At 41.0% G+C, this 23,699-nt stretch overlaps 1 protein-coding gene across 1 annotated transcript in view; it reads left to right on the top strand.

Moving 5' to 3' along the window:
* The first annotated feature begins 563 nt into the window (after positions 1–563).
* The window catches only part of zfyve16 (zinc finger, FYVE domain containing 16), a 72,875-nt gene continuing 49,739 nt past the window's right edge, over positions 564–23,699 (top strand). Inside the window, exons 1-2 of the mRNA XM_041186257.1 lie at positions 564–657; positions 16,054–16,236. Coding sequence (XP_041042191.1) covers positions 16,071–16,236 — 166 coding nt within the window. The 5' untranslated portion in view covers positions 564–657; positions 16,054–16,070. The remainder of the gene's footprint in view (positions 658–16,053; positions 16,237–23,699) is intronic.

The following is a 23,699-nucleotide window of genomic DNA, read 5'->3' as shown; positions in this document are numbered from 1 at the left end:
AATGACCCATCCTCCAATAGAATTCCACAGACTAACGACCCTCAGAGAGAGAGAATTTCTCCTTGTCTCTGTCTTAAAATAAGTTTATTTTTAAATAAACTTAAGTTTTTCTTAAACTGTATCCATGTATGTAATATACATATAGAAAATATAACCCTATACATATTTGCCCAGACATTCTGATCTCTGGGGGTTTGTACCTCAGGTGCCCCAGAAGAAGTGCTTGGGGGTTCACCCAGAAGTCACAAGAATACAAATAGGAGCAGCAGTAGACAACAGGGCTGATCTTACCAAATGGTAGAGCAGATTCAAAGGGCCGAATGGCCTTCTCTACAGTCCTATGTTCTTATCTTCACACATTTTTTTTCTTTTATGCACTTTCTATTATAACTTGAAGTTGAATATTGACTTTGAATGTAATAATGGAGTTTTCTATTTTGGAGTCCGCCATACTTGCTAACTTTGTATGTCTTAAAAATGCCAAACAACAAGTGTGGTTCTTTGTTTTTACTGTGCTATTTGTTTTAACAATGGCACTGATGCAATCACTTTTCTAGGTTTTCTGTGCTGCCTGTTGTAATCAAAAGTGTAAGCTGCAGTATTTGGAAAACAAGGAAGCTCGTGTTTGTGTTGTCTGTTATAGCAGCATACAGAAAGGTAAGCGGCTCTAAACTTTTTCAATGTCTTTTTGCAATGTTAAGCTTGATTATCCATTAGTTAGAAGAATGCTCTTGTTTTATTGGGATGGGTTCCTTCCTTCTACAGGGAAAATCACTTTATCCTCCTCCATACAATAACTCTTGGTTCTTGGTCTTGATGACTGCTTGTTAAAATGTCATGTGTGAACATGAGATCAGGACAAACCAGGGAATCTCTGATCAAATAGGGTGCTAGCACTAACTTAATGAGGCTTATTTCATGAAGAAACACAAATTGGGCAATGTAGTGACAGATACCTGGCAACTGAACCATTTAGGACGCTAGTGCCTTCAGGACGCTAATTAGCTGGACTTCTGGTCGCTACATTATAGGAAGGATGTGATTGCACAGGAGAGGACGCAGAGGAGATTCACCAAGCTGTTGCCTGGGCTGGAGCGTTTCAGCTGTGTAGAGAGATTGGATAGGCTAGGGTTGTTCTCCTTAGAGCTGAAAAGGCTGGGTGTGTGGTGGGGGTGGGGGGGAAGACCTGATAGAGGTATACAAAATTATGAAGGGCACAGATAGGAAGAAACTTTTCCCCTTGGTGGAGGAGTCAATAACCAGGGAGCATCGATTTAAGGTAAGGGGCAGGAGGTTTAGAGGGAATTTTTTCACTCAGAGGGTGGTTGGAATTTGGAACACGCTGCCTGAGGAGGTGGTAGAGACAGGAACCTTCACAACATTTAAGAAGTACTTAGATGAGCACTTTAAACACAATGGCATACAGGGTTATGGGCCAGGAGTTGGAAATTTGGATTAGAATAGATAGGTGCTTGATGGCCAGTTTCTGTGCTGTATATCTCTGACTCTGACTCTAAGGGAGAAAAGGGGAGCCAATCGACAAAATTACAATGTTTTTGCATAGTGGCAACAAAACCCGCGATAGGTTCTGAGCTGTTCAATAGCTAGCACTAGAACTGTCATAGCACCAAACCAATGGACTACAATTTTTAAAAAAAAATCTCTACAAAAACCTTAACTTGGCATTGCGACTAAGATAGTACATTTAAGTCAGTGATTAAAAACATAGTGCTGGAAAAACTCAGCACTTCTGGCAGCATCTGTGGAAAAAGAAACAGTTACCGTTTTAAGTCTAATATGACTCTCTGATATGTTCAATGTTTTTATGTTATATGAGTCTAATGTGTTAAGTCAGTCATCTGCAAAGAATCTCAACTTTAAATTTTGTATGTGAAGTAAATGGTCAACTTGAGTTTTAATGGGATACACAAACAAAAGATATTATTGAGATGTGAAGTCAGTGGCTGTGCACAAGTGGATTTATGCTTTCCAACTTCTTGTGTGCTGTTATTGCTCTTGAACTAGGATGATTGTGGGACATTGTTTTAGCCTGTTTCTGGAAAGGGAATGGAAAGTTGAACAAGATTCCTACCTAATTGTTATCCATTTACCAGAAAGCACGTGTGGATTTTGGAGGATTATGGGCTCATGCTCCATGCAAAAATACCAACCAACAGCGCTGAAGAGAAAATTAATGCAGCACTGCTGGAAATGGTTGAGATTGTATTGTCTTGTGCCTTCTGTCTGTATAACAATTAAAAAGCAGAGCAGCTGTTGAGCACAAACATATCTGCCACAGATGTTTATACTGGCTCTAGGTTTCACTTCTATATTTTTTTCAAGCTTCCAATGTTTATCTAAAATTATTTTCACTTAAAGAGCACAGTGGTGCGATGCAGCAAAATTATGCTTTCTTCTACACCGTTGTCTGGAGTTTCACTTTGGGTGCAGTTGGTGGTTTGGGTGGAAATTACCCTCTAGTTTGAGTTTTGAGAACTTTTTTTTGTCTCAAGTGTCCACTCAAATATATTTGCATATGGCAAACATAAATCTGCTGTGAACCACTACGATCAAACAGCATTTTGGAATGTTTTTTGGAACAAAATTGCTTTGAAAATGTCCCTTGATAAATTTGAGTGGAACCTTGGCTCAATTGTAACAATACAGTTGAAAATGTGTTTATCACAAAAATAAGTATTTTTAATTAGATGTTCTAATCAACTACTTGTGTCTAACCCAATTTTAAACAACTGAAAGTGATTTTATAAAATTATGCAGAAGCACTTACCAGTTATATTGTACAGTAGTCAGTTGTTTAGCAAATTAGAAAGTGTATATTAAAAGCTTTTAAACATGCCTATTAATGCTCTTAAAGTCTAAAAGAATATTGAATTTTAAGAACCTTTTTGAAGACCCAAAAACAGGTGCAATGAGCTGTAACTCGTAGTGGTGATTAATTTGAGCGAGGGGCGTGGTCAGTTTTATGGGTAGTCAGCTTCTAGCAAGATGTTTTGTATGCTAAGCATCCAACTTGTATGTTTAAATATTTGAACAAGAATAAATTGCAGAGCTATGAGTCAAGAACAGAGAAGTGGGACTAATTGGATAAGCTGATTCAAAGAACTGGCGCTGGCATGTTATGGAGCTAATGGCCTCCTCCTGTCTTGGTTGATTCAATGATTCTGCTGTTCTTTCCATTCCTATCACTTGCTGCAAATGGTCAGAAATTAGAGCACTGAGGTGAGGTACTGATGACTTCCTATAAATTGAGGAATTTTATCCAATGTGAATCATCCTTTTTTGTGAAAAGGATAAGGTTGTAAGGTAATAACTGGAATAGGAGTGGCGAATGGTGGGGGAATCTTGACCCTTTCAAGTCTTTTCATTGCATACAGTTTTGGCATCAAATAAGGAGGGATGTACTCATACATAGGCAGCTCAGAGAAGGTTCACTTAAGTTAATTCCTGAGATGAAGGGGCTCTCTCTTATGTGGAAAGGTTGAGCAGGTTGCGCCTATACTTTGAGGTTAGAAGAATAAGAGGTGATCGTGAAACATAAAGATTCTGAAGGGATTTGACAAGGTAGATGTTGAGAGGTTGTTTTCCCTTGTGGTGGAATATGGAATGTGGGGACACAGTTTCAGAATAAAGGGCCAGCCATTTAAGACAAGATGAGGAGGAATTTCTTCTGAGGGTTGTTGACCTTTGGAATTCTACCCCAGAGAGTAGTGGAGCCTGAGTCATTGAATATATTCAAGGTTATGATAGACAAGTTTTCAGCTGTAGGGGAGTTGAAGATTATGGGGAACAGACAGGAAAGTAGAGGTGAGGCCAAGATGAGTTCAGCCATGATATTGAATGATGGAACAGGCGTGAGAGCTATACGGCCTTCTCTTGCTCTTGTTTCTTACAAAATGTTCTTATGCGCAATGTAGTGGAGAAAACACTTCAGTTGAACGAGTGTTGTGCCAGTATACTGTTTGTGATATTCATAGCTTCACTTGCAGTACTTTACAAGCCTATGGATCTATGACCACTAGTACCTCCTCTCAAATTCTCTCTCGCAAGCAATGTTTCCACAATTGAAATGGACATCTGAAAACTTTGCATGCTTCCTATTAAACTATCAAGTGACATTTGAGTTCAAAGAATAATGCTTTATGTTTTATTGAAGATGGGATATTTTAAGCATGCATTAACTTGTATGTTTTACAAATAATTTGTACTGCTTTGGAAAGAGTTGCAAATTATGGTGTTCGTTTTTTTTGGTCTGGGTTTTGGCGAGTAATAATGGTGAAACCATCACCATCCGTTGTCCTTGCTCCTCTGAAACTGACAGCAACATATGGATACAGCAGTTAAATACAGAAGGTACAGAGGAGTTGAGCGTTATGTGGAACAGGCAGGAAAGTGGAGTTGAGGCCAAGATCAGTTCAGCCATGATATTGGATGGTGGAACAGACTCAAGAGCTGTATAGCCTTCTCTTGCTTCAATTTCTTGTGTGTGCAGTTAAACACGGAAATTCACAAGTTGCTGTCAGTGCTCCTCTTAGGTGTACTGTTGAAGCCCCTGCATAATTCCATCAATTAGAAATCACTGAACGCAATGAGAATTTGCCTTTTTATCCTTTTACCCTTGCCTTATTTTGCTCTCTCTAAAGTTATATTACAAATGAAGGATAATCAGTGCTTTGAAATTCTTGGTTTGCTGACAGTGAGAATGCTGCAATGTGATTAGTTGCTTATCTTGCTTGATTGTATCACCATTGCTGAATGCATGGAGAACTCCTTGTTGGTTTCCTCACCACCTGTTGCAGACCCAGTCTAGCAGCTATGTCACTTAGGACTCAGCTAGCCCAATCAGTAGTGGTGCTACCGAGCCACTCTTGGTGATGGACATTATAGTCTCCCCTCCAGAATATATTCAGTATACTTGCCATCCTCAGTGTTTCCTCCAAGTGATATTCAACATGGAGCACTGATTCATCAGCTGAAGGAGGGCAGTACATGGTAATCAGCAGGAGGTTTCCTTGCCCATGTTTGACCTGATGCCATGAGACTTCATGGGTTCAGAGTTGGTGTTGAGGATGCCCAGGGCAACTCCCTCCCCACTGTATACCACTGTGCTGCCACCTCTGCCACCCTTTTGGTGGGGCAGGACATACCCAGGGATGGTGGTGTCTGGGACATTATCGGTAAGGTATGATTCCGTGAGGATGACTATCTCAGGCTGTTGCTTGACTAATCTGACACAGCTCTTCCAATTTTAGCACTAGCCCCTGAGTGTCAGTAAGGACGACTTTGCAGGGTCGGCAGGGCTGAGTTTGGCGTTGTCATTTCTGGTGCTTAGGCTGATGCCGGGTGGTCCATCCGGTTTCATTCCTTTCTTGAGGCTTTGTAGCGGTTAGATACAACTTAGTGGCTTGCTAGGTCATTTCAGAAGGCTTTTATGAGTCAACCGCATTGCTTTGGGTCTGGAATCATATGTAGACCAGATCAAGGAAGGACAACAAATTTTCTGCCCTAGAGGACATTACTGAGCCAGATGGGTTTTTACACAATCGGCAATGGCTTCATGGTCATCATTAGACTTTTAATTCCAGATTTTTATTCACATTTTATGGCACAGCTAATGGTAAATGCTGAGTTCAAATTGCAAAGGGAAACTTGAAGCAACTGCCGTAACTTGTTTGCAGTTTGTATAAATTTTGAGATGCATGCCTTGAATTCATTGTGGAGACATTGAGGATACCCTCCATCGTGTTTTGTGGCACTGCCACCGTGCTAATTGGGATAGATTTTGAACAGATCTAGCAACTCAAGACTGGGCAACCATGAGGCGCTGTGGGCCATCAGCAGCAGAATTGTACTCGGACACAACCTGTAATCTCATGGCCCAGCATATCCCCCACTTTACCATTCCCATCAAGCCAGGGGATCAACCCTGGTTCAATGAAGAGTACAGGAGAGCATGCCAGGAGCAACACTAAGGCACACCTAAAAATGCGGTGTAAACCTGGTGAAGCACAGGACTACTTGCATGCCAACCAGCATAAGCAGCAAGTGATAGACAGAGCTAAACAACCCCACAACCAACAGATCAGATCTAAACTCTGCAGCCCTGCCACATCCAGTCGTGAATTGCGGTGGACATTTAAACAACAGCAGATATTATTTGCTGAGCAAGCCAAATCCCAGTGGGAAACTTGTCTTACGTTTTTTTGCATTTTGAAAACAAGGTAAAAAGCTACTGATTCCAGAAGCATAGAATCCCTGTAACATTTTTTTAGGGTTTTAAATTTATAAGATTTAGTAACAAGAAAAAATACTTCTCAAGATTAAAGCTACATAGTTTAAAAAAAAATCTTACAAAACATCCTGCAAAAAAACTCACTTGATCGGAACACAAGTAAACTACTTGTCAACAGCTCCCTTTTGGATTCTGGGAGTTAAAAATCTCAGCAATATTACCCAAGGCAAAAACTGCTGTCATTTCAGTTCACACAGCTTCTCACTCTCTTCCACGCTGCATGGAGATCCAAGCATGTTCTGAAACAGACCACTTAATGAAACAAAGATTTTTTTTGGTTTGACTGGATGGGTGTTTCAGATTTTACACCTTTTCTCAGCACAGGGCTGGTATCAGGACATCTCCCCTCCCACCCACAACTTTGCTAAACATTTCTTAAGTATCTTCTTTCTCTTTCATCTTGGATTCCATTTTTCTAAGCACCTCTTTGAACTCAACTTTTCCGAAATATAAAAATCTTTTATGTTTTCTCATTGCCCCCACTTTGGGGTCAAATAAAATTTAATAACCTTCCCTTGTTTACTTATGAAACGTTTGTAAGTTGTAGAAGCCCCTTGTCACTTCTAAACTCCCTTTTGAAATTTAACAGCTGAGAAGTCAAGTCCCTACTTATAAAGCAGATTTCAAACCCAACCTATTTACTTATAAATCCAACTTCACCTTAGCCTCTCATTACAAATGTGTACATATGGCACCTTTTACCTTTTTTGATCTTTCAACTCTCACAGACAAGCTGTTTCTATGAATCCCCCCCCCCCACCACCTTGCCCAGTTTAATTAATCATGGACCCACACACATCCTTCTTTACAGAATACCACCATATTCCCAAAATATTAAAAACAATAGTATCCATCTTCATGTTAATGCTAAAGTAGTTGTTTGGTGGCACAGAACTTGAGTATTGCTGGAAAAAAAAGAGATGCCTAAGCTTTTGGTCTTGTACTTATCAGCACACGTTGTAAGAATACCAGTATAAGGGGAAAACAACAATTTATACTTTATGTAAATAGTGCTGTTTGTTGGCAAGTTGCATTGCCATGGACCATGCACCATTGACGGTTAACTGCCAAGCATTGTTTGAAATTTAAACCAAGCTTTGACCCTGATTGGTCAAGGCATTGCCCATGTTTGCAAAACTCAACACAGTGTCCAACATTAGATGTGATACTGCGTTTGGACAACATTTGCTAAATAACCCTCCGTGTGCTAAGACTTATGTTGACGGCCAAGTTGATTGTTAGTCGGGCTCGCAGTGTGGTGCATTTGCGTGTATTGGAAGCTATGTATGTTAATACACAGGTCCCTGTTTGCAGACAGAACATGTACACACATTATGTCTGTTTCAGCGAAATAAAGTAAGTGACAGCCATTCGCTGACTCATTCCTCAGGGCACTGCCTTGACCAATCAGGGTCAATCTTGACCATCACTGGTACTTTCTCCATGGCAACGCTACTTGCCAACCAATCAACACACTCTTCACTTACAGTATAAATTGTTGTTTTCCCCTTATTGGCATTCTTGTGATGTGTCCAGATGAATGCAAGACACAAAGCTTATACGTGTCTCTTTTTTACAGCAATGCTAAAGCACTTAGATTAAAAGCTGTATTGAATTTTTCAATATTTTGGTTAACTGGGGTTTTTCTAACAAGAGACAAATTTATAGCATTTTTTTATGCATTCACAAGATGTGGGTGTCGCTAGCTAGGCCAGCATTTATTACCCGTCCCAAATTGTAGCCCATCCCTAATTACCAGTGTTGTAGCTGTATTGGAACAGCTTGGCTAGGGGCGCGGCAAGTTCTGCAGCACAAGTCTTCAGTACTATTGCCGGAACATTGTCAGGGCCCCTACTCTTTGCAGTATCCAGTGCCTTCAGCTGTTACTTGATATCACATGGAGTGAATTGATTTGGCTGAAGACTGGCATCTGTGATGCTGGGGACCATTGGAGGATTCTGAGATGGATCATCCAGTTAGCACTCCTGGCTAAAGATTGTAGCAAATGCTTCAGCCTTATCTTTTGCACTGATGTGCTGGGCTCCCCCATTGTTAAGGATGGGGATATTTGTGGAGCTGCCTCCTCCAGTGAGTTGTTTAATTGTCCATCACCATTCACGACTGGATGTGGCAGGACTGCAGAGTTTAGATCTGATCTGTTGGCTGTGGGATCGCTTAGCCCTGTCTATCACTTGCTGCTTATGTTGTTTAGTATGCAAGTAATCCTGTGTTGTAGCTTCACCAGGTTGACACCTCATTTTTAGGTATGCCTGGTGCTGCTCCTGGCATGCCCTCCTGCACTCTTCATTGAACCAGGGTTGATCTCCTGGCTTGGTGATAATGGTAGAATGGGGGATATGCCAGGCCATGAGGTTATAGGTTGTGGTTGAGTACAATTTTGCTGCTGCTGATGGTCCACTGTGCCTCATTGTTGTCCAGTCTTGAGTTGTTAGATCTGTTGGAAACATATCCCACTTAGCACAGTGGTGGTGCCACACAACACAGAGGGTATTCTCAATGTGGAGATGGGACTTCGTCTCCACAATGATTGTGCAGTGATCACTCCTACCGATAGTGTCATGGACAGATGCATCTGTAGCATGCAGGTTGGTGAGGATGAGGTCAAGTATGTTTTTGCTCTTGTTGGTTCCCTGACCACCTGTTGCAGACCCAGTATAGCAGCTATGTCCTTTACAGACCACGCTGGCCAGGTCCTAGTAGTGTTACCGAGTCACTCTTGATGGACAATGAAGTACCCTTGCCACTCTCAGTGCTTCCTCCAAGAGGTGTTCAACATGGAGGAGTACTGATTCATCAGCTGAGGGGGGTGTCTAATAGGTGGATATCTATTTACTGAATCAGGCAGCAGAAGACATTCTGTGAATCACAACTGTTTTATTGTTAAACTATAGTTCAGTACAAATACCAATTTCCACTCTTCCCTTCTGGACCCTTTCCATGTCCAGAAGCAAACCCTACCCTACTGGGGAAAAACCTAGCTGTTAAGTACAGGGTTCAGTGAGCATCACCTGCTTTCCGTTCACTCTGAAGCTTGTCCTGGTTTAAAAGGACCTTCCTTCCTCCTGCCTGTAAGTCACCGTGCTGCCATCTCTGCTGGGCCTGTCCCTCCGGTGGGACAGGACATACCCAGGGATGGTAATGGTGGTGCCTGGGACATTGTCTGCAAGACACGATTTTGAGAGTGTTCTTGACTAGTTTGTGAGACAGCTCTCCCAATTTTGACACTAGCCCCAGTTGTTAGTAAGGAGGGCTTTGCAGGGTCAACAGGGCTGAATTTGCCATTGTTGTTTCTGGTGCCTTGGCCAATGCCAGGTGGTCCATCCGGTTTCATTCCTTTTGGACTTTTTAGTGGTTTGATACAACTGACTGGCTTGCTAGGTCAGTTAAGGGTCAACCACATTGCTGTGGATCTGGAGTTACAGGTAAGGATGGCTGAATTCCTTCCTTGAAGGACAGCAGTAAACCAGATGGGTTTTTACAACAATCAGTAATGTTTCATGCTCATCATTAGACTTTTAATTCCAGATTTTTATTGAATTCAAATTTCACCAACTGCTGTAGTGGGATTCAAGGTGGGTCTTCAGTGGATTACTCTGCTTCTCTGGTCCCCAGAGCAGTACCCATGGTCTCTGGATTACTAGTCCAGTGACAATACCACTCTGCCACCGTTTCCGCTATTTATATATAATTATAGCACTAAGCAAACTCAAACATGCAACTGGGACCAACTGCCAGTATAACAGCATGTGGATTAGAACAGTAGGCAACATGACTATAGACTAAGAGCCCAATGTTTGTTCAAAATTATGCCTGTGTGTTAGTGCACTGTGTTGTGCGTTGGAGTTGTACTAACCAGAAAATTTCCTGGACTTTTATCTGGTCTATGCTGGTACCTGATTTTTTTTTCTTGGTTGGTGATGGGAGTTCTGCATTTGGTTTCAACATCTTTTGAGTTGCGGAAAAGAAATCTCAGGTAGGATTCCCTCTCCTGATTGCTATCCAGCAGCTCTGCTTAGAAACGTGCACATGTAGCAGTGATATCAAGTTCAGCTTACCACAGCAGACTATTCTGAGGTGTGCATCCTGTTAGGCCTATGTTTACCATCCTTTAGCACACGTTGCTTGCTCCAGGAGTTAAAGGGCATTTTGAGAATGTTGGATGGGGGGAAGTTAATCACTTAAATCACTACACCGCAAGATTTCATGGTTTTTAAACATAAACAAACTCTATTGTATATAAAAATTAAACAAAGCAAGCACTATTAACCTAACACTCCAGTTTATAACTGCTTATGCTATGAACTAGGTTCCATCCTTTACTCCCCCCAAGATTTCCCTTATCTTAGGAAATCTTGAAGTTCATTCACTTTTCCTGATGACGAATCAGCCCCCTCCAAAGTCACTTTAAGTTCTCTCCTGTGTTCCAGCTATTCTTCGAAGTAAGATTTTTAGGGAGCCCTACCATTAGTTTTTTGGCTCTGATCCTCTACCTTTTCGTTACAGACCTCATGGTTGTGGATGCCTCAGCTCCTTGTTTGGGTCGCGACAGATTTCTAAACTAACTCTTATTGACTGCTCTCTGCCAAAAAGCTCTGTGAGGACTACTTTAGATTTCTTTCACTTGCTGCAAGCTAGAGCAAATCTTCCAGCTGCTTTTTCCTCAAAATCCAAACATTCCTCATGCTGTATGATGAGGTTAGTATTTCTCTGCTTGAAATGCAGGCCTAACTGACTGCCATCTGCTGTTGGCTTTCTCAACCTGGTGAGGTGCAGTCTGCACCAAAACAAAGCTGCAATTGTCTCTGTTCCCAAATTAACTGCTTGTTTCTGTCAGCAAGCACACAGACAAATTAAACAAAAGAACCTTTTAACCAATGTTCCACCCTGAATCACTATCCCTATGGCAATGTAGCATGCTTTGGAGTAGTTCAATCATAAAATGCAACCAAATTATATTACCTTCAAGACAGCTCTAATTCTGCAATCCATGTGAATAACTTCTATCTCTAATGGGGTAGTACAACCCTCTTTCCCAGAATTACTAGCTTTCAGTTTTTTATGGAGATAACGATAGACATCTTGGCTGTACTCAGGGGTCCAGAAATGGGACATCTATTGTTTGTTTTGTTATGATTCCAGCTGATGTTACTACTGGACAAGTTGGATCCCAGGGTGGAACCCGGCTTGATAGATTCTAGCTTTTATCTTTTGCTTAGAAATGTGGAGGGTAGGTACTAAACTAAGTCACAGGAGTCAGCTGATGAATTTTTAACAGAAGAATAAGACATTTATTAAATAAGAAAAGATGAACTATATTACAATATTCCTTCACCCACAACTATACCTTTACAGATATTTACAGATTCATAAGAATAACACAAGTTACAAAAGCTATCTTATATTCTAATATTCATGGTTAGCACATAGTCCATGTAAACCAATAGGCGACCTGTGATCAGATACACCACACTCTGAAACAGAGTAACAGATGTCACCCCAAACAGATGGCATTGTTCTCTCATCAACCCCCCCCCCCCCCACCGATGCTTGGTCACACCATGTGCCAACTGGTCTCACTGAACTCTATCTTTCACACGAGGGTTTCCAATCTCGACTTTCAAAGGATCCGCTTTGGAATCTTCACCCAAACAACACTTTCTCTTGGATGCTTTCCACAACGATCCACCTCCAGGGTTTTGAACTCTCCTTTCGGAGTTCCTTTCCCTGGGATTGCTGCATCCATTCAAATTTTCTTCCATGCACTCTCAGATGCTCAGCTGTGCCAACAGAACACCACTGCTTCACGTGCCCATATTAAGGAGTCACTAACCTGACGATCTCCTGGCTTCTCACAAGTCTATTTTGCTTTAAGTCTGTGTCCTGCAGCTTCCTCTCTTTAAGCTTGGAATCTTCTTCTGCTCCTCTCACTTAACTTCACTTAATGGGACCTTTCCCAGATTCCTGTCTTTGTCCTTTGACTTAACTGTCCTCTTGGGACTTTTCTCATTCCACTCCCTGGTTTTGGGGACTTTTTTCTTTGATTTTTGGAACCTGCTTCCTACAGTTCCTTCTCCTGCATCCAGCTTCTGGCAGCTGCTTCCAACTGAACTAAAATTGCTTTCTGTTTCTCCCTTTCTCTGTGTAGACTCTCGTTGCTAGGCAACAGCCCAGTTTTTCTTTATTTTAACTCCCTTAAACCCATGCAAGAGTCGTAACACCTCGTTAAAAATGCAGATACACAAACAAAGCCTTAGATCTGCTGTGTCCACTCAAAAATGAACTAGATTCCAGTTTTCATCTTTTGAACCTGCAATTAGAAAAATATGTATTAAACTTAAAGCTAAAACCTAAACTTAATGCTATAGCTTATTCCTAACCCCCACAAATACAAATGCAACTTAACTAAACTATCTCTAGTTCCAAACGGTTTTTTTTAACCATCAACCTTATAAGTCAAACACAGGTTAATTAAACCTAGGCTTATATGATTTGACTTCACATCAGGGTTGTTTATCAATCAGCTTCTCAATCAGATGTCCACTTATCATACATATAACACTTTAACCTCCAGCCTAAGCTAAAATTTATATTCTAAAACATATGAATTATGAACCAGATTTTCACAACAAAAGTTATTTTTAATGTGTTTATTGGGATGGAATCTTTTCTCTTTTTTCAGACATTAACCTATTTTGGCCAAATTGAAACAAAACTAGACATCAGGACTTCTGTTCATTTAACAAGTATTTAAATTAGAGATTTCCAAATTGGTATCCAAATACAAGATATATCTTAGGCTGTTAGATTTTCAGTCATGTAGTTCTTTTTGGCTGCCAGTGCAAAGCAGGTAAATCCAAACACTATGTATTGCAATATTTTATACAAGCGAGGTATGCATTGACTGAGGACAACACCTTGTGTTGGTTGAGGTTCCACCATGTTCCGTGATACAGGAGGAATTTTCGTCAGAACTGTAAGATAAACACTTCGCTCTAGAGTGTCTTTTCACTTTTGGTTCAAAATTGCAGTAGTTGATGATATGAAAGTGGAAAAATACCCCTTTGTCTTTACTTGCAGTCTCTCCTCTCCAATAGTTGTGTGCAGAAGTAGTAATTTGTTTTTGTTCTCAGCTCACAGTTGAGATCAGCTAATTTCCTTGAAGGTGCCATCACAAGACAGTTTTGTAGTTGTAAAAATTGATGGCCCTGCAAGCTCGAGCGTAAGCATTATACTTGCCACATCCAAACATACTGAGGCCAGAATGAGTGTCTGAGAATTAATGTAGAATTTGGGGCAGTTTTGTGTGCAGGTGGTTTAATTGGCAATGCTTGAACTCATTTCACATTGGTCTTACTGATGACTGTGACGATCCTTCAAAGTGCGCGCCAGTGAAGTCCCCGATTGGCCCCATGCAGGCTGTGCACAAATGGGCCCCTTTAAGCAACCGTGCACTCACAACGTGTATTTAAATCGCAGACGCACTCCCAAAAAAAGTGGTAGAGACTTCAATTTCACCAGTTTGAAAAGCATTTAACCCCAAATGCCAGAGGTGAAATGTTAATGTTTAACCACTGTACCACCCAGTTCTTTGAGTTGTGCATTTTATGATTAAAGTCAATAGTTTTACTTGAGTTATTGATAAACTGCTTCCTAAAGTGAAGGTTGGCATATTTATCCCATAGTCACAATTGAATGTTGTAGACCTTTTTTCACGCAAGATGTGCATCATGACTCTAAACTGGATCAGTGAATTTTGAGAACTCCTAATAATCAATCTTTTTAAAGGGTTAATGTGAAAATCAAATTTCTAACGAGTTAGCTGATGAGCACTTTTTAATCCCACACCTCAGTTGTCATGCAGCTTAATTCTGCCTTAAATAACTGGCTATGTGACTATTTTTTTATTTTGAATATACATCATTAAAGTCACTGCCCCTGTGAACATGGAAGTCATGTGACTGAAGGACATTCAGCTTAGAAATGCTGATACTTGCTGCAGAAGAGTGGGAGCCCAGTAAATGTTTGAAAAATAAAAGTGAAACCTTTTCAGATGAGTCCATCCAAGTGTGCAAGGAAGGCAATACACAAATAGGTTCACATTCCTGAATATTTGAAGTAAAATCTCTGTTGTCATATAGGGAAAAAAGTGTGTTAGCTCTTTTTTAAAGGTTCTAACACTAGCTTTTCAAATCTGGAAACACTGAAGCTTTGTCACAGAAAATAAACTCTAGATTCTACTGATGATCCTGGATGAGTGTACTGCCTCGTGGAGTATTCAATTAAACCAGGAGGCCCCCATCAACTATCCTGGTTCTCCACTGTTAGCTGATCTCACATGGGGCAGTCATGATGTCGATATCTATTGCCCATTAGCACTAAGGGGAAATAATTGGCCATCATTCCATTTATTCAATGACTCATACAAAGTGGATTATTACTTGAAAATTTTGTAAATTTTTTTTATTCATTAATGGAATGTAGGCATTTCTGGCTAAGCCAGCATTTACTGCCCATCCCTGTTTGCCCATGTTCAGAGGGCATCTAAGAATCAACCACATTGCTGTGGGTCTGGAGTCATATGTAAGCCAGACCAGGTAAGGATGGCAGATTTCCTTCCCCTAAAAGGCATTATTGAACAAAATGAGTTTTTACAACAATTGACAAAAGCTTCGTAGTCATCATCAGACTTTTAATTCCAGACTTTTATTGAATTCACATTTCACCATCTTCCGTGGAGGGATTCAAACTCACGTCTCCAGAGCATTACCCTGGGTCTCTGGAATACTACTACGCTGAAAATACCAATATGCCACTGCCTTCCCAATACAATTGGTCAGACAGCATCTGTCAAGATAGGAAGAGTTAATGTTTTGAGGTGACCTTTTTCTAGAACCCAGCAAAGTGGGTGTTGGATGACGACAACTGACTGCTGCAATGCTTCCAAAGTTGAGCAACCTGTCAACAAATGGTTTCTGGTTCCCTTGGAACTGGAGTTCACTGAGAATCATGAGAAGATAGAAAAAAGAAGAGAGAAAGAAAGAAAATGAACTTCACAATCATTCATGTGTGTAAATGGTCACAATTTTCCCTAGCTCAGCAAGAAAGAAACTGAGGGAAAAAGTGGAGCTCATACTTATTCCTCCTCTTGGTAAGTATGTAAGTTTTGCTTTCTGCTGTTCTGCTGAGGAAAAAAATATGAAAATGTTTGTGTGATATATTCAGCCAAATATATTATTTGTAAGCTCATGTATATCATTAGCATGATTAACACTCAGTTGTTAGGTTATAAAATTGTACAAAATAATTTTGGAATGATCTGACTACATTATAATGTAAATAATTGGGTGCTAAACTGCTGGATTATAAATGCTACAACCTGTGGTGCAGATTGGGCTGTTTAGTAAGCTTTTTCAGCTAGCAGTTTTTAACTTCTTTATCAAAATATTTCTCACTTTGTTTGCCTTGAAAGTTAGACTTTGGCTGGGTGGAAGAAAAGCAAATCTGATGGCAATTGATGTGGAACCTAAAGGGCTGTACCATTTTCCATTTGAAACAGGTTCAGAATTCAAGACATTGAATGAATTTAACTTCACCTATGTTGGTGATTTGATGCATTACTGTGAACGACTGCTCGAAGCATTTTGCATAGTGATTTTGGAAAGAGTTGGGTAGTTTCAGGTCAACTGTTCATAAACCAGCGCATGTTATTTGGTCTTTTGCAGCTCAAGCATTTAAGACAATGATGAGTCCAACTGGTCCAAGCCCTAACCCTAATATCCCATCAGAATATTGTTCCACAGTTCCACCTCTGCAGCAAGCTCAGGCATCTGGCACACTCAACTCCCCTCCCCCCACTGTCATGGTACCAGTCTCGGTACTAAAACACCCAAGAAACGAAAGCACAGGTATTTGTTTTAGTTTTATTAGATATAATTTTATTTGCCTAGTAGAAACAGATACTGTGAAAATTTTGTTTGGTTTTCGTTTCAGTATGCTGTTGAGAATACCTTTTTACAGCCATTACATGCAGAAATTTTATATTTCTTTGGGAGGGGAATCTTCTATTCAAATAGCATGTTGTTACTTGAGAATGGAACATTTTTTTTTTTGTTTTTCCTTCCCACTTGCATCACTGTGTCAGCTTGAAGTACTCCCAGATCAGGGCAAGTACAGCCAGATTCAGAGTAAGCAAATCACTGATCCAGGAATATTCCTTCAGCCCCAGTCTCAAGAGAATTCCTTTACTGTACCAGTATGAATGTATACATATCACCAGCCATGTCCTACGTCCTTGGTGTGATTGGCAAATTATGGTGGCCTTTTTGTCCATTATCACTTAGTTATGGTTTGAGACAGTTCAATTTATGATCAACAAAGAGAGGAAAACCTTCATCTAATTGATCTGAGCTAAATTTCAACCAATGGTGAACAAATAGCATGCTCACATATTGCATCTTCCAGTTATAAAAGTTTAGTGAAGAGATAAATAATTAGATGCTCATTTTTAAAATCCATAGACGTGCATCACCAATATATTTCATGGAGAGATAATGTGTTGTATCTGGTTGATGTCGTAAAGCATCATACCACAAAGAAAGATATGATATAACCACATATCCCTATTCTCTACCATCGTCTCCCAAAAATTGAATTCTTGCCTTTGCTAGGTTACCCATTTTTTAAAAAAAAAATGCCAGAAGGCTTTGACTTTCCATGGAAAATAATTGAAAATTAGGCATTTCCTCTCCCAGTTTTCTCTATGCCTAATGGACTCCCATCTTGCATAGCCTCTAATCATCTAAGGCAGGCCCCTTGCAACCAATGATTCATGCGAGTAAAGAGAGAAAAATGTAAGGAAGAGCATTATAATTTTGCTGCTTCAGATTTGAATTGCATTTCTTGCTTTTAATACACAGGCTAGCCTTAAAAAAGTGTGCTGGAAAATATGTGCTTTTGAGTTCCAGCTTAGAAAGATTTGCACATATTGTACTGAGTTATCTTCGATCCAGCTCAGCATCAATAAACACAAGGGGAGTAGATGCATTCTCTATAAAATACTAAAATAAAAGCAAAAACAAAAATACCTGGAAAAACTCAGCAGGTCTGGCAGCACCTGCGGAGAGGAACACAGTTAACGTTTCGAGTCCGTAATACAGCTTTATTGTTTCCAATATTAGTTGATTTTAATTCACTTCCAAGTCTCCCACCTTGACCTGGTGCATGTCCAAATCCAAAAAATTCTTGATGATCCGCAAAGTGATGGGTGCTTGCCAATGAAACCTTTTCATGTTTGGCATCCAGTTTTGTCATTTGACCAAGTATGGTCAGTTGCGTAGTGATGCTCCTAACTCCTAAGTGATGCATCTCTTCTGAAATATCACAAAAGTGCCTCTATTGCATCAGTGTCTTTTTTCCCCACTTATTACATCAAACATTGTGTTTTTTGAGTGAAACTGTCAATCCCTGACAGTTTTGTACTGTAGACCTACATATATTAGGAACTGAATTATGGTGATCTAAATGATTAATGTGATAAATAGGATCCTGATGGCCTACTGACAGGTGACTGATATCATCTGCCTGAGCTGGTTTTGAACCTGGATGACTGGCCTTTTTCAAAAAATCTATGTGTAACTTATTGAGCCAACAAGTATCCCTCTCTCATTTTTAAGTGTTCTTTCCCACCACCACCCCTTCCTTTTGTTAAGCACCTAAAGGTACTTTCTCTATTGGTTCTGTATGAGTACTTGTCAGTTTTATGGTCTAATTCGTGGTGGTAGTCCTCCACTACAATGTTTACACAATGAATGTTGGCAGACAGTTCAATCGTGGATCTACAACCAAGCCTGATCTGGTTCTGACCCAACAGGCAAGAACCGCAGGGATGATTAGATAACAATTAGTGCATGAACTCTGGCAATTATTTGTTTTCAATATCCCCTTCACTTGCCCTCTAACCCTGAGATACTGAAGTGGATTTGAAGCTGCCCATTCTGCTTCCAGCTCACTCAGTAAAGACAGGGTGTCAAGCCATGGGGCTTAATAGCTTGTACTGCTTTACCCCTTGAACCAGATTTGGGGAGTTTTGATATCTGGTTAGATAAAATTTCCAGTAGATGGAACACAACAATCAAATCAGATTTTGTACTCAAGTGCTTTAGCTTAATTGACCTTTGAAACATTGGCTTGGTGTAACTTTTCATTGTTTTCTGAATGGAACAACCTTTGCCCAAGTATACCAAGGGAGAACAACTTGCATTTATATAGCACCTTAATGTAGCAAAATGTTCCAAGGTGCTTCACAGGACTGTTATCAAACAACATTTTTAATTGAAGCACATAAGCCACATATTAGGACAGGATATGAAAAGCTTAGTTTTAAAAAAAAAGGTAGGTTTTAAAGGACAGTCTTAAAAGAGAAGAGAGACTTGGAGAGCATTTGAGAGCAGTACAACTGGGCAGATAAGGTCACAAACTCTGATTACACTGCTGCCTGTTCTGGTAAAGCAAAGCTGGTTGATGCGTGCTTAATGGACCTGCATCTATGCTCAATAGTGTCAGTTTTTGAGTGTACTTGAAAGAATAAGTTAAAGGAAATTTAAAGCACAAAAATTCGTTTTTAAAGTTTGACTTCCACTGATAGAGCTGATGCACTATGCTCAGTTACCTTTTCTCATTTTTACCTGTGTTGTAAAGGTACTTTCTATATTGGAGCTATGTGAGAACTTGTCAATTTTTTGGTCCAATTACTAGCAGCAGTGCTCCACTACAATGTGCATTTAATTGTTTACACGATGAGTGTTGGCAAACTGTTTGACTGTGGAACTGGCAGCCAAGCCTGATCTAGTTCTGACCCAACAGGCAAGCACTTCAGGGTTCATTCATCTTCAACTGATTGCAGATTGCGTGTGTACACTGCATATTTGCAAAATACCACATTGCAAAGTTGCACTGCAGTTGATGCACCTTAATTAGGGATGTGAGGCCATTTCCATCAGATGATTTTGCATGTTTATGCCTCTCATGCAAAACATCAAATTGCACCAATATCAAAGATGCAATAGAACTGATTCCCTCGCACTGGCATGGGTCTTTTAAGGAGTGATGAAAGGTGTGTTGTGCCACAACTCAATTTCATATTGCGGTCTCATAAGTAAAAATGAAGTTTAATGCTAACAAAGAGCCATAAGATGTTCTCTCACAAAACCATTCTAGCAAATAATTTGCATTTTATACATAGCAAAATTGATTACAGTGGGGTGCTCAATAATCAAAATGTTGATCCTTGTTAAAGTAAGCAGGTAGTGTCTTTTGGAGATATTAGGATCCTTTGTTAATTGAATTTTATTTTTATATTTTGGATGTGGCAACACCAGCAAAGGTAAATTTATTGACTATCTTTTATTTCCTGAGAAGATGATGGAGGGTCCATTGTGCAGTGTGGGACAGGAGGAATATGTGGGCCAGACTGGGTAGTGGTGCAGGTCTCCTCCCCTGAAGGACATTAATAAACAAATTGGGAGTTTTGCAAATTGTGATTTTTATTGAGTCGCACTTCTGTCATACCCATGTGTAATAATTTCCTCTTTTTTGGTTAATTTTTGCCTAAAGATGCCGTTTACAAATGGCCGCAGGGCGAGTGTCTGCTATTTTACTTTTTTGCAAAGTATCATAAAACTGTACTTGAAATATGAAAACCAGGCACAGAAAATATTCCCAATAGTAAATACCATAGAAATGGCAACATGTGAAATTTTGAAATTTTTTAATTCATCCATGGGATGTGGGCTTCGCTGGCTGGGCCAGCATTTATTGCCCATCCCTAGTTGCCCTTGAGAAGGTGGTGGTGAGCTGCCTTTGAATCGCTGCAGTCCACGTTGTGTAGGTACATCCACAGTGCGGTTAGGAAGGAAGTTCCAGGGTTTGGACCCAGCGACAGTGAAGGAACAGCGATATATTTCCAAGTCAGGATGGTGAGTGACTTGGAGGGGAACTTCCATGTGTTGGTGGTCCCATCTATCTGGTGCCCTTGTCCGTCTAGATGGTAGTGGTTGTGGGTTTGGAAGCTGCTGTTGAAGGAGCCTTGGAGAATTCCTGCAGTGCATCTTGTAGATGGTACACACTGCTGCTTCTGTATGTCGGTGATGGAGGGAGTGAATGTTTATGGATGTGGTGCCAATCAAGAGGGCTGCTTTGTCCTGAATGCTGTCAAGCTTCTTGAGTATTGTGGGAGCTGCACTCATCCAGGCAAGTGGGGAGTATTCCATCACACTCTGTCTTCCTCTCCACAGATGCTGTCAGACCTGCTGAGTTTTTCCAGCAATTTTTGTTTTTGTTTCAGTATTCCATCACACTCCTGACTTGTGCCTTGTAGATGGTGGACAGGCTTTCGGGAGTCAGGAGGTGAGTCACACGTTGAAGGATTCCTAGCTTCTGACCTGCTCTTGTAGCCACAGTAATTATGTGGCTAGTCCAGTTCAGTTTTTGGTCAATGGTAACCCCCAAGATGTTGTTGGTTGGGGATTCAGTGATGGTAATGCCATTGAACATCAAGGGGCGATGGTTGTATTCTCTTTTGCTGGAGGTGGTCATTGCCTGCCACTTGTGTGGTGCGAATGTTACTTGCCACTTGTCAGCCCAAGCCCCGATGTTGTCCAGGCCTTGCTGCGTCTCGACATGGACTGCTTCAGTATCTGAGGAGTCGCGAATGGTGCTGAACATTGTGCAATCATCAGCAAACATCCCCACTTTTGACCTCATGATGGAAGGAAGGTCTTTGATGAAGCAGCTGAAGATGGTTGGGCCTAGGACACTACCCTGAGGAACTCCTGCAGTGATGCCTTGGAGCTGAGATAACTGACCTCCAACAACCACAACCGTCTTCCATTGTGCTAGGTATGACTCCAACCAGTGGAGAATTGTCCCCCTGTTTCCCATTGACACCAGTTTTGCTAGGGCTTCCTGATGCCACACTGTCAAATGCTGCCTTGATGTCAAGGGCAGTCACTCTCACCTCACCTTGGGAGTTCAGTTCTTTTGTCCATGTTTGAACCAAGGCTGTAACGAGGTCAGGAACTGAGTGGCCTTGGCGGAACCCAAACTGGGCGTCAGTGAGCAGATTATTGCAAAACAAGTGCCGGTTGATAGCACTGTTGATGACCCCCTTCTATTACTTTACTGATGTTCGAGAGTAGACTGATGGGGCAATAATTGGCTGGGTTGGATTTGTCCTTTTTGTGTACAGGACATAGCTGGGTAGATGGCAGTGTTGTAGCTGTACTGGAACAGTTTGGCTAGGGGTGCAGTAAGTTCTGAAGTACAAGAGCTTGAATGTTGTCAGGGCCGATAGCCTTTGCAATATCCAGTGTCTTCAGCAATTTCTTGATATTATGTGGAGTGAATGTAATTGGCTGAAGACTGACATCTGTAGTGCTGGGTGCCTCTAGGGGAGGCCAAGATGGATCATCCACTTGGCACTTTTGGCTGAAGATTATAGTAAATGCTTCAGCCTTATCTTTTGCACTGATGTGCTGGGCTCCTCCATCATTGAGGATGGGGAAATTTGTGGAACTGCCGCCTCTAGTGAGTTAATTGTCCACCACCATTCACGACTGGATGTGGCAGGACTGCAGAGCTTAGATCTGATCGGTTGATTGTGAGATCGCTTAGCCCTGTCTATCACTTGCTGCTTATACTGTTTGGCATGCAAATAATCCTGTGCATGCAAAAATGGTATGCCTGGTGCTGCCCCTGGCATACCCTCCTGCATTCTTCATTGAACCAGGGTTGACCCCCTGGCTTGATGGTAATGGGGGATATGTCGGGCTGTGAGATTACAGATTGTGTTCGAGCTGCTGCTAATGACCCACAGTGCCTCATGGATGCCCAGTCTTGAGTTGCTAGATCTGTTCGAAATCTATCCCATTTAGCACAGGGGCAGTGCCACAAACAAGATGGAGGGTATTCTATCTTCATCTCTACAACAACTGTGGTCACTCCTACCTGTACTGTCATGGACAGATGCATCTGTGGCAGGCAGGTTAGTGAGGATGAGATCAAGTATGTTTTTCCTCACCACCTGCTGCTGTTGATTGAAGGATAAATATTGCCCAAGTAACCAGCGATAACTCCACTGCCCCTCTTCAAAATAGCTTTATGAAATCTTTTATATTCACCTGAAAGAGCAGTCCAGGTCTCAGACAGTTCTGGACTAAAGTATTAGTATTACTAGTCTAGCAGCTATGTAATTTAGGGCTCGGTCAGTAGTGATGTTGCCAAGCCATTCTTGGTGATTGAAGTCCCCCATCCAGAGTACATTCTACGCCATTGCAACTCTCAGTGCTTCCTCCAAGTTGTGTTTAACATGGTACAGTACTGATTCATCAGCTGAGGGAGGGTGGTACGTGGTAATCAGGAGGTTTCCTTGCCCATGTTTGATCTGATGCCATGAGACTTCATGGGGTCCTGAGTCAATGTTGAGGACTCCCAGGGCAACTCACTCACTGTGCTGTCACCTCTGTCCTGCCAGTGGGACAGGAATACCCAGGGATGGTGATGGTGGTGTATGGGACGTTATCTGTATGATTCCATGAGGATGACTATGTTAGGCTTGACTAGACTGTGAGACAGTAACTCCCAGATGTTAGTAAGGAGGACTTTGCAGGGTCGACGGCTGCACTTGCTGTTGGTCGATGCCGGGTGGTCCATCCAATTCCCTTTTTTTTGACTTTTTGTAGCAGATTATTACAATTGAGTGGCTTGCTAGGCCATTTCAGAGGGCATTTGCTGTGGCCTGGAGCCACATGAACCAGGTAAGGACAACAGATTTCCTTCCTTAAAGGACATTAGTGAACCAAATGGGTTTTTAATAATAATCGACAATGTTTCCATGGTCATCATTAGACTTTTAATTCCAGATTTTTATTGAATTCAAATTCCACCATCTGCTGTGGCTGGCTTAGAACCCGGGTCCCCAGAGTATTACCCTGGATAACTAGTCCAGTGACAATACCATGACACCATCGCCTCCCCACGATGTGAAAATTCTAATATAGTAGATGGAACATTACTTAATTTTACATTGATGTGTAAGTTTTTTTTTTGGAAGTGTACTACAATACTTTCAGGAAACCACAGTCCTTGTACTAGGCTTCAATTAATGATTTCCAACATTAGAGCGCAAATTTAATCTAAAATATTAGCCTCAACTTTTATTTTTAAAATTAAATTATTCATCCTTCTGAGTGTGGAGTGCCATTTTGGAACAGATTAACATTGAACAAGGAATTAAATACTATCCTATGGACAAATGACAATCTTCAGCAAAGTCTGACTGACATTCCTGAATTTCATCTGTTTGTGAATTTTC

The sequence above is a fragment of the Carcharodon carcharias genome, chromosome 4 (assembly GCF_017639515.1).
Source record: "Carcharodon carcharias isolate sCarCar2 chromosome 4, sCarCar2.pri, whole genome shotgun sequence".
NCBI classification, from domain to species: domain Eukaryota; kingdom Metazoa; phylum Chordata; class Chondrichthyes; order Lamniformes; family Lamnidae; genus Carcharodon; species Carcharodon carcharias.
This window is presented reverse-complemented; position numbering and strand designations above follow the sequence as displayed.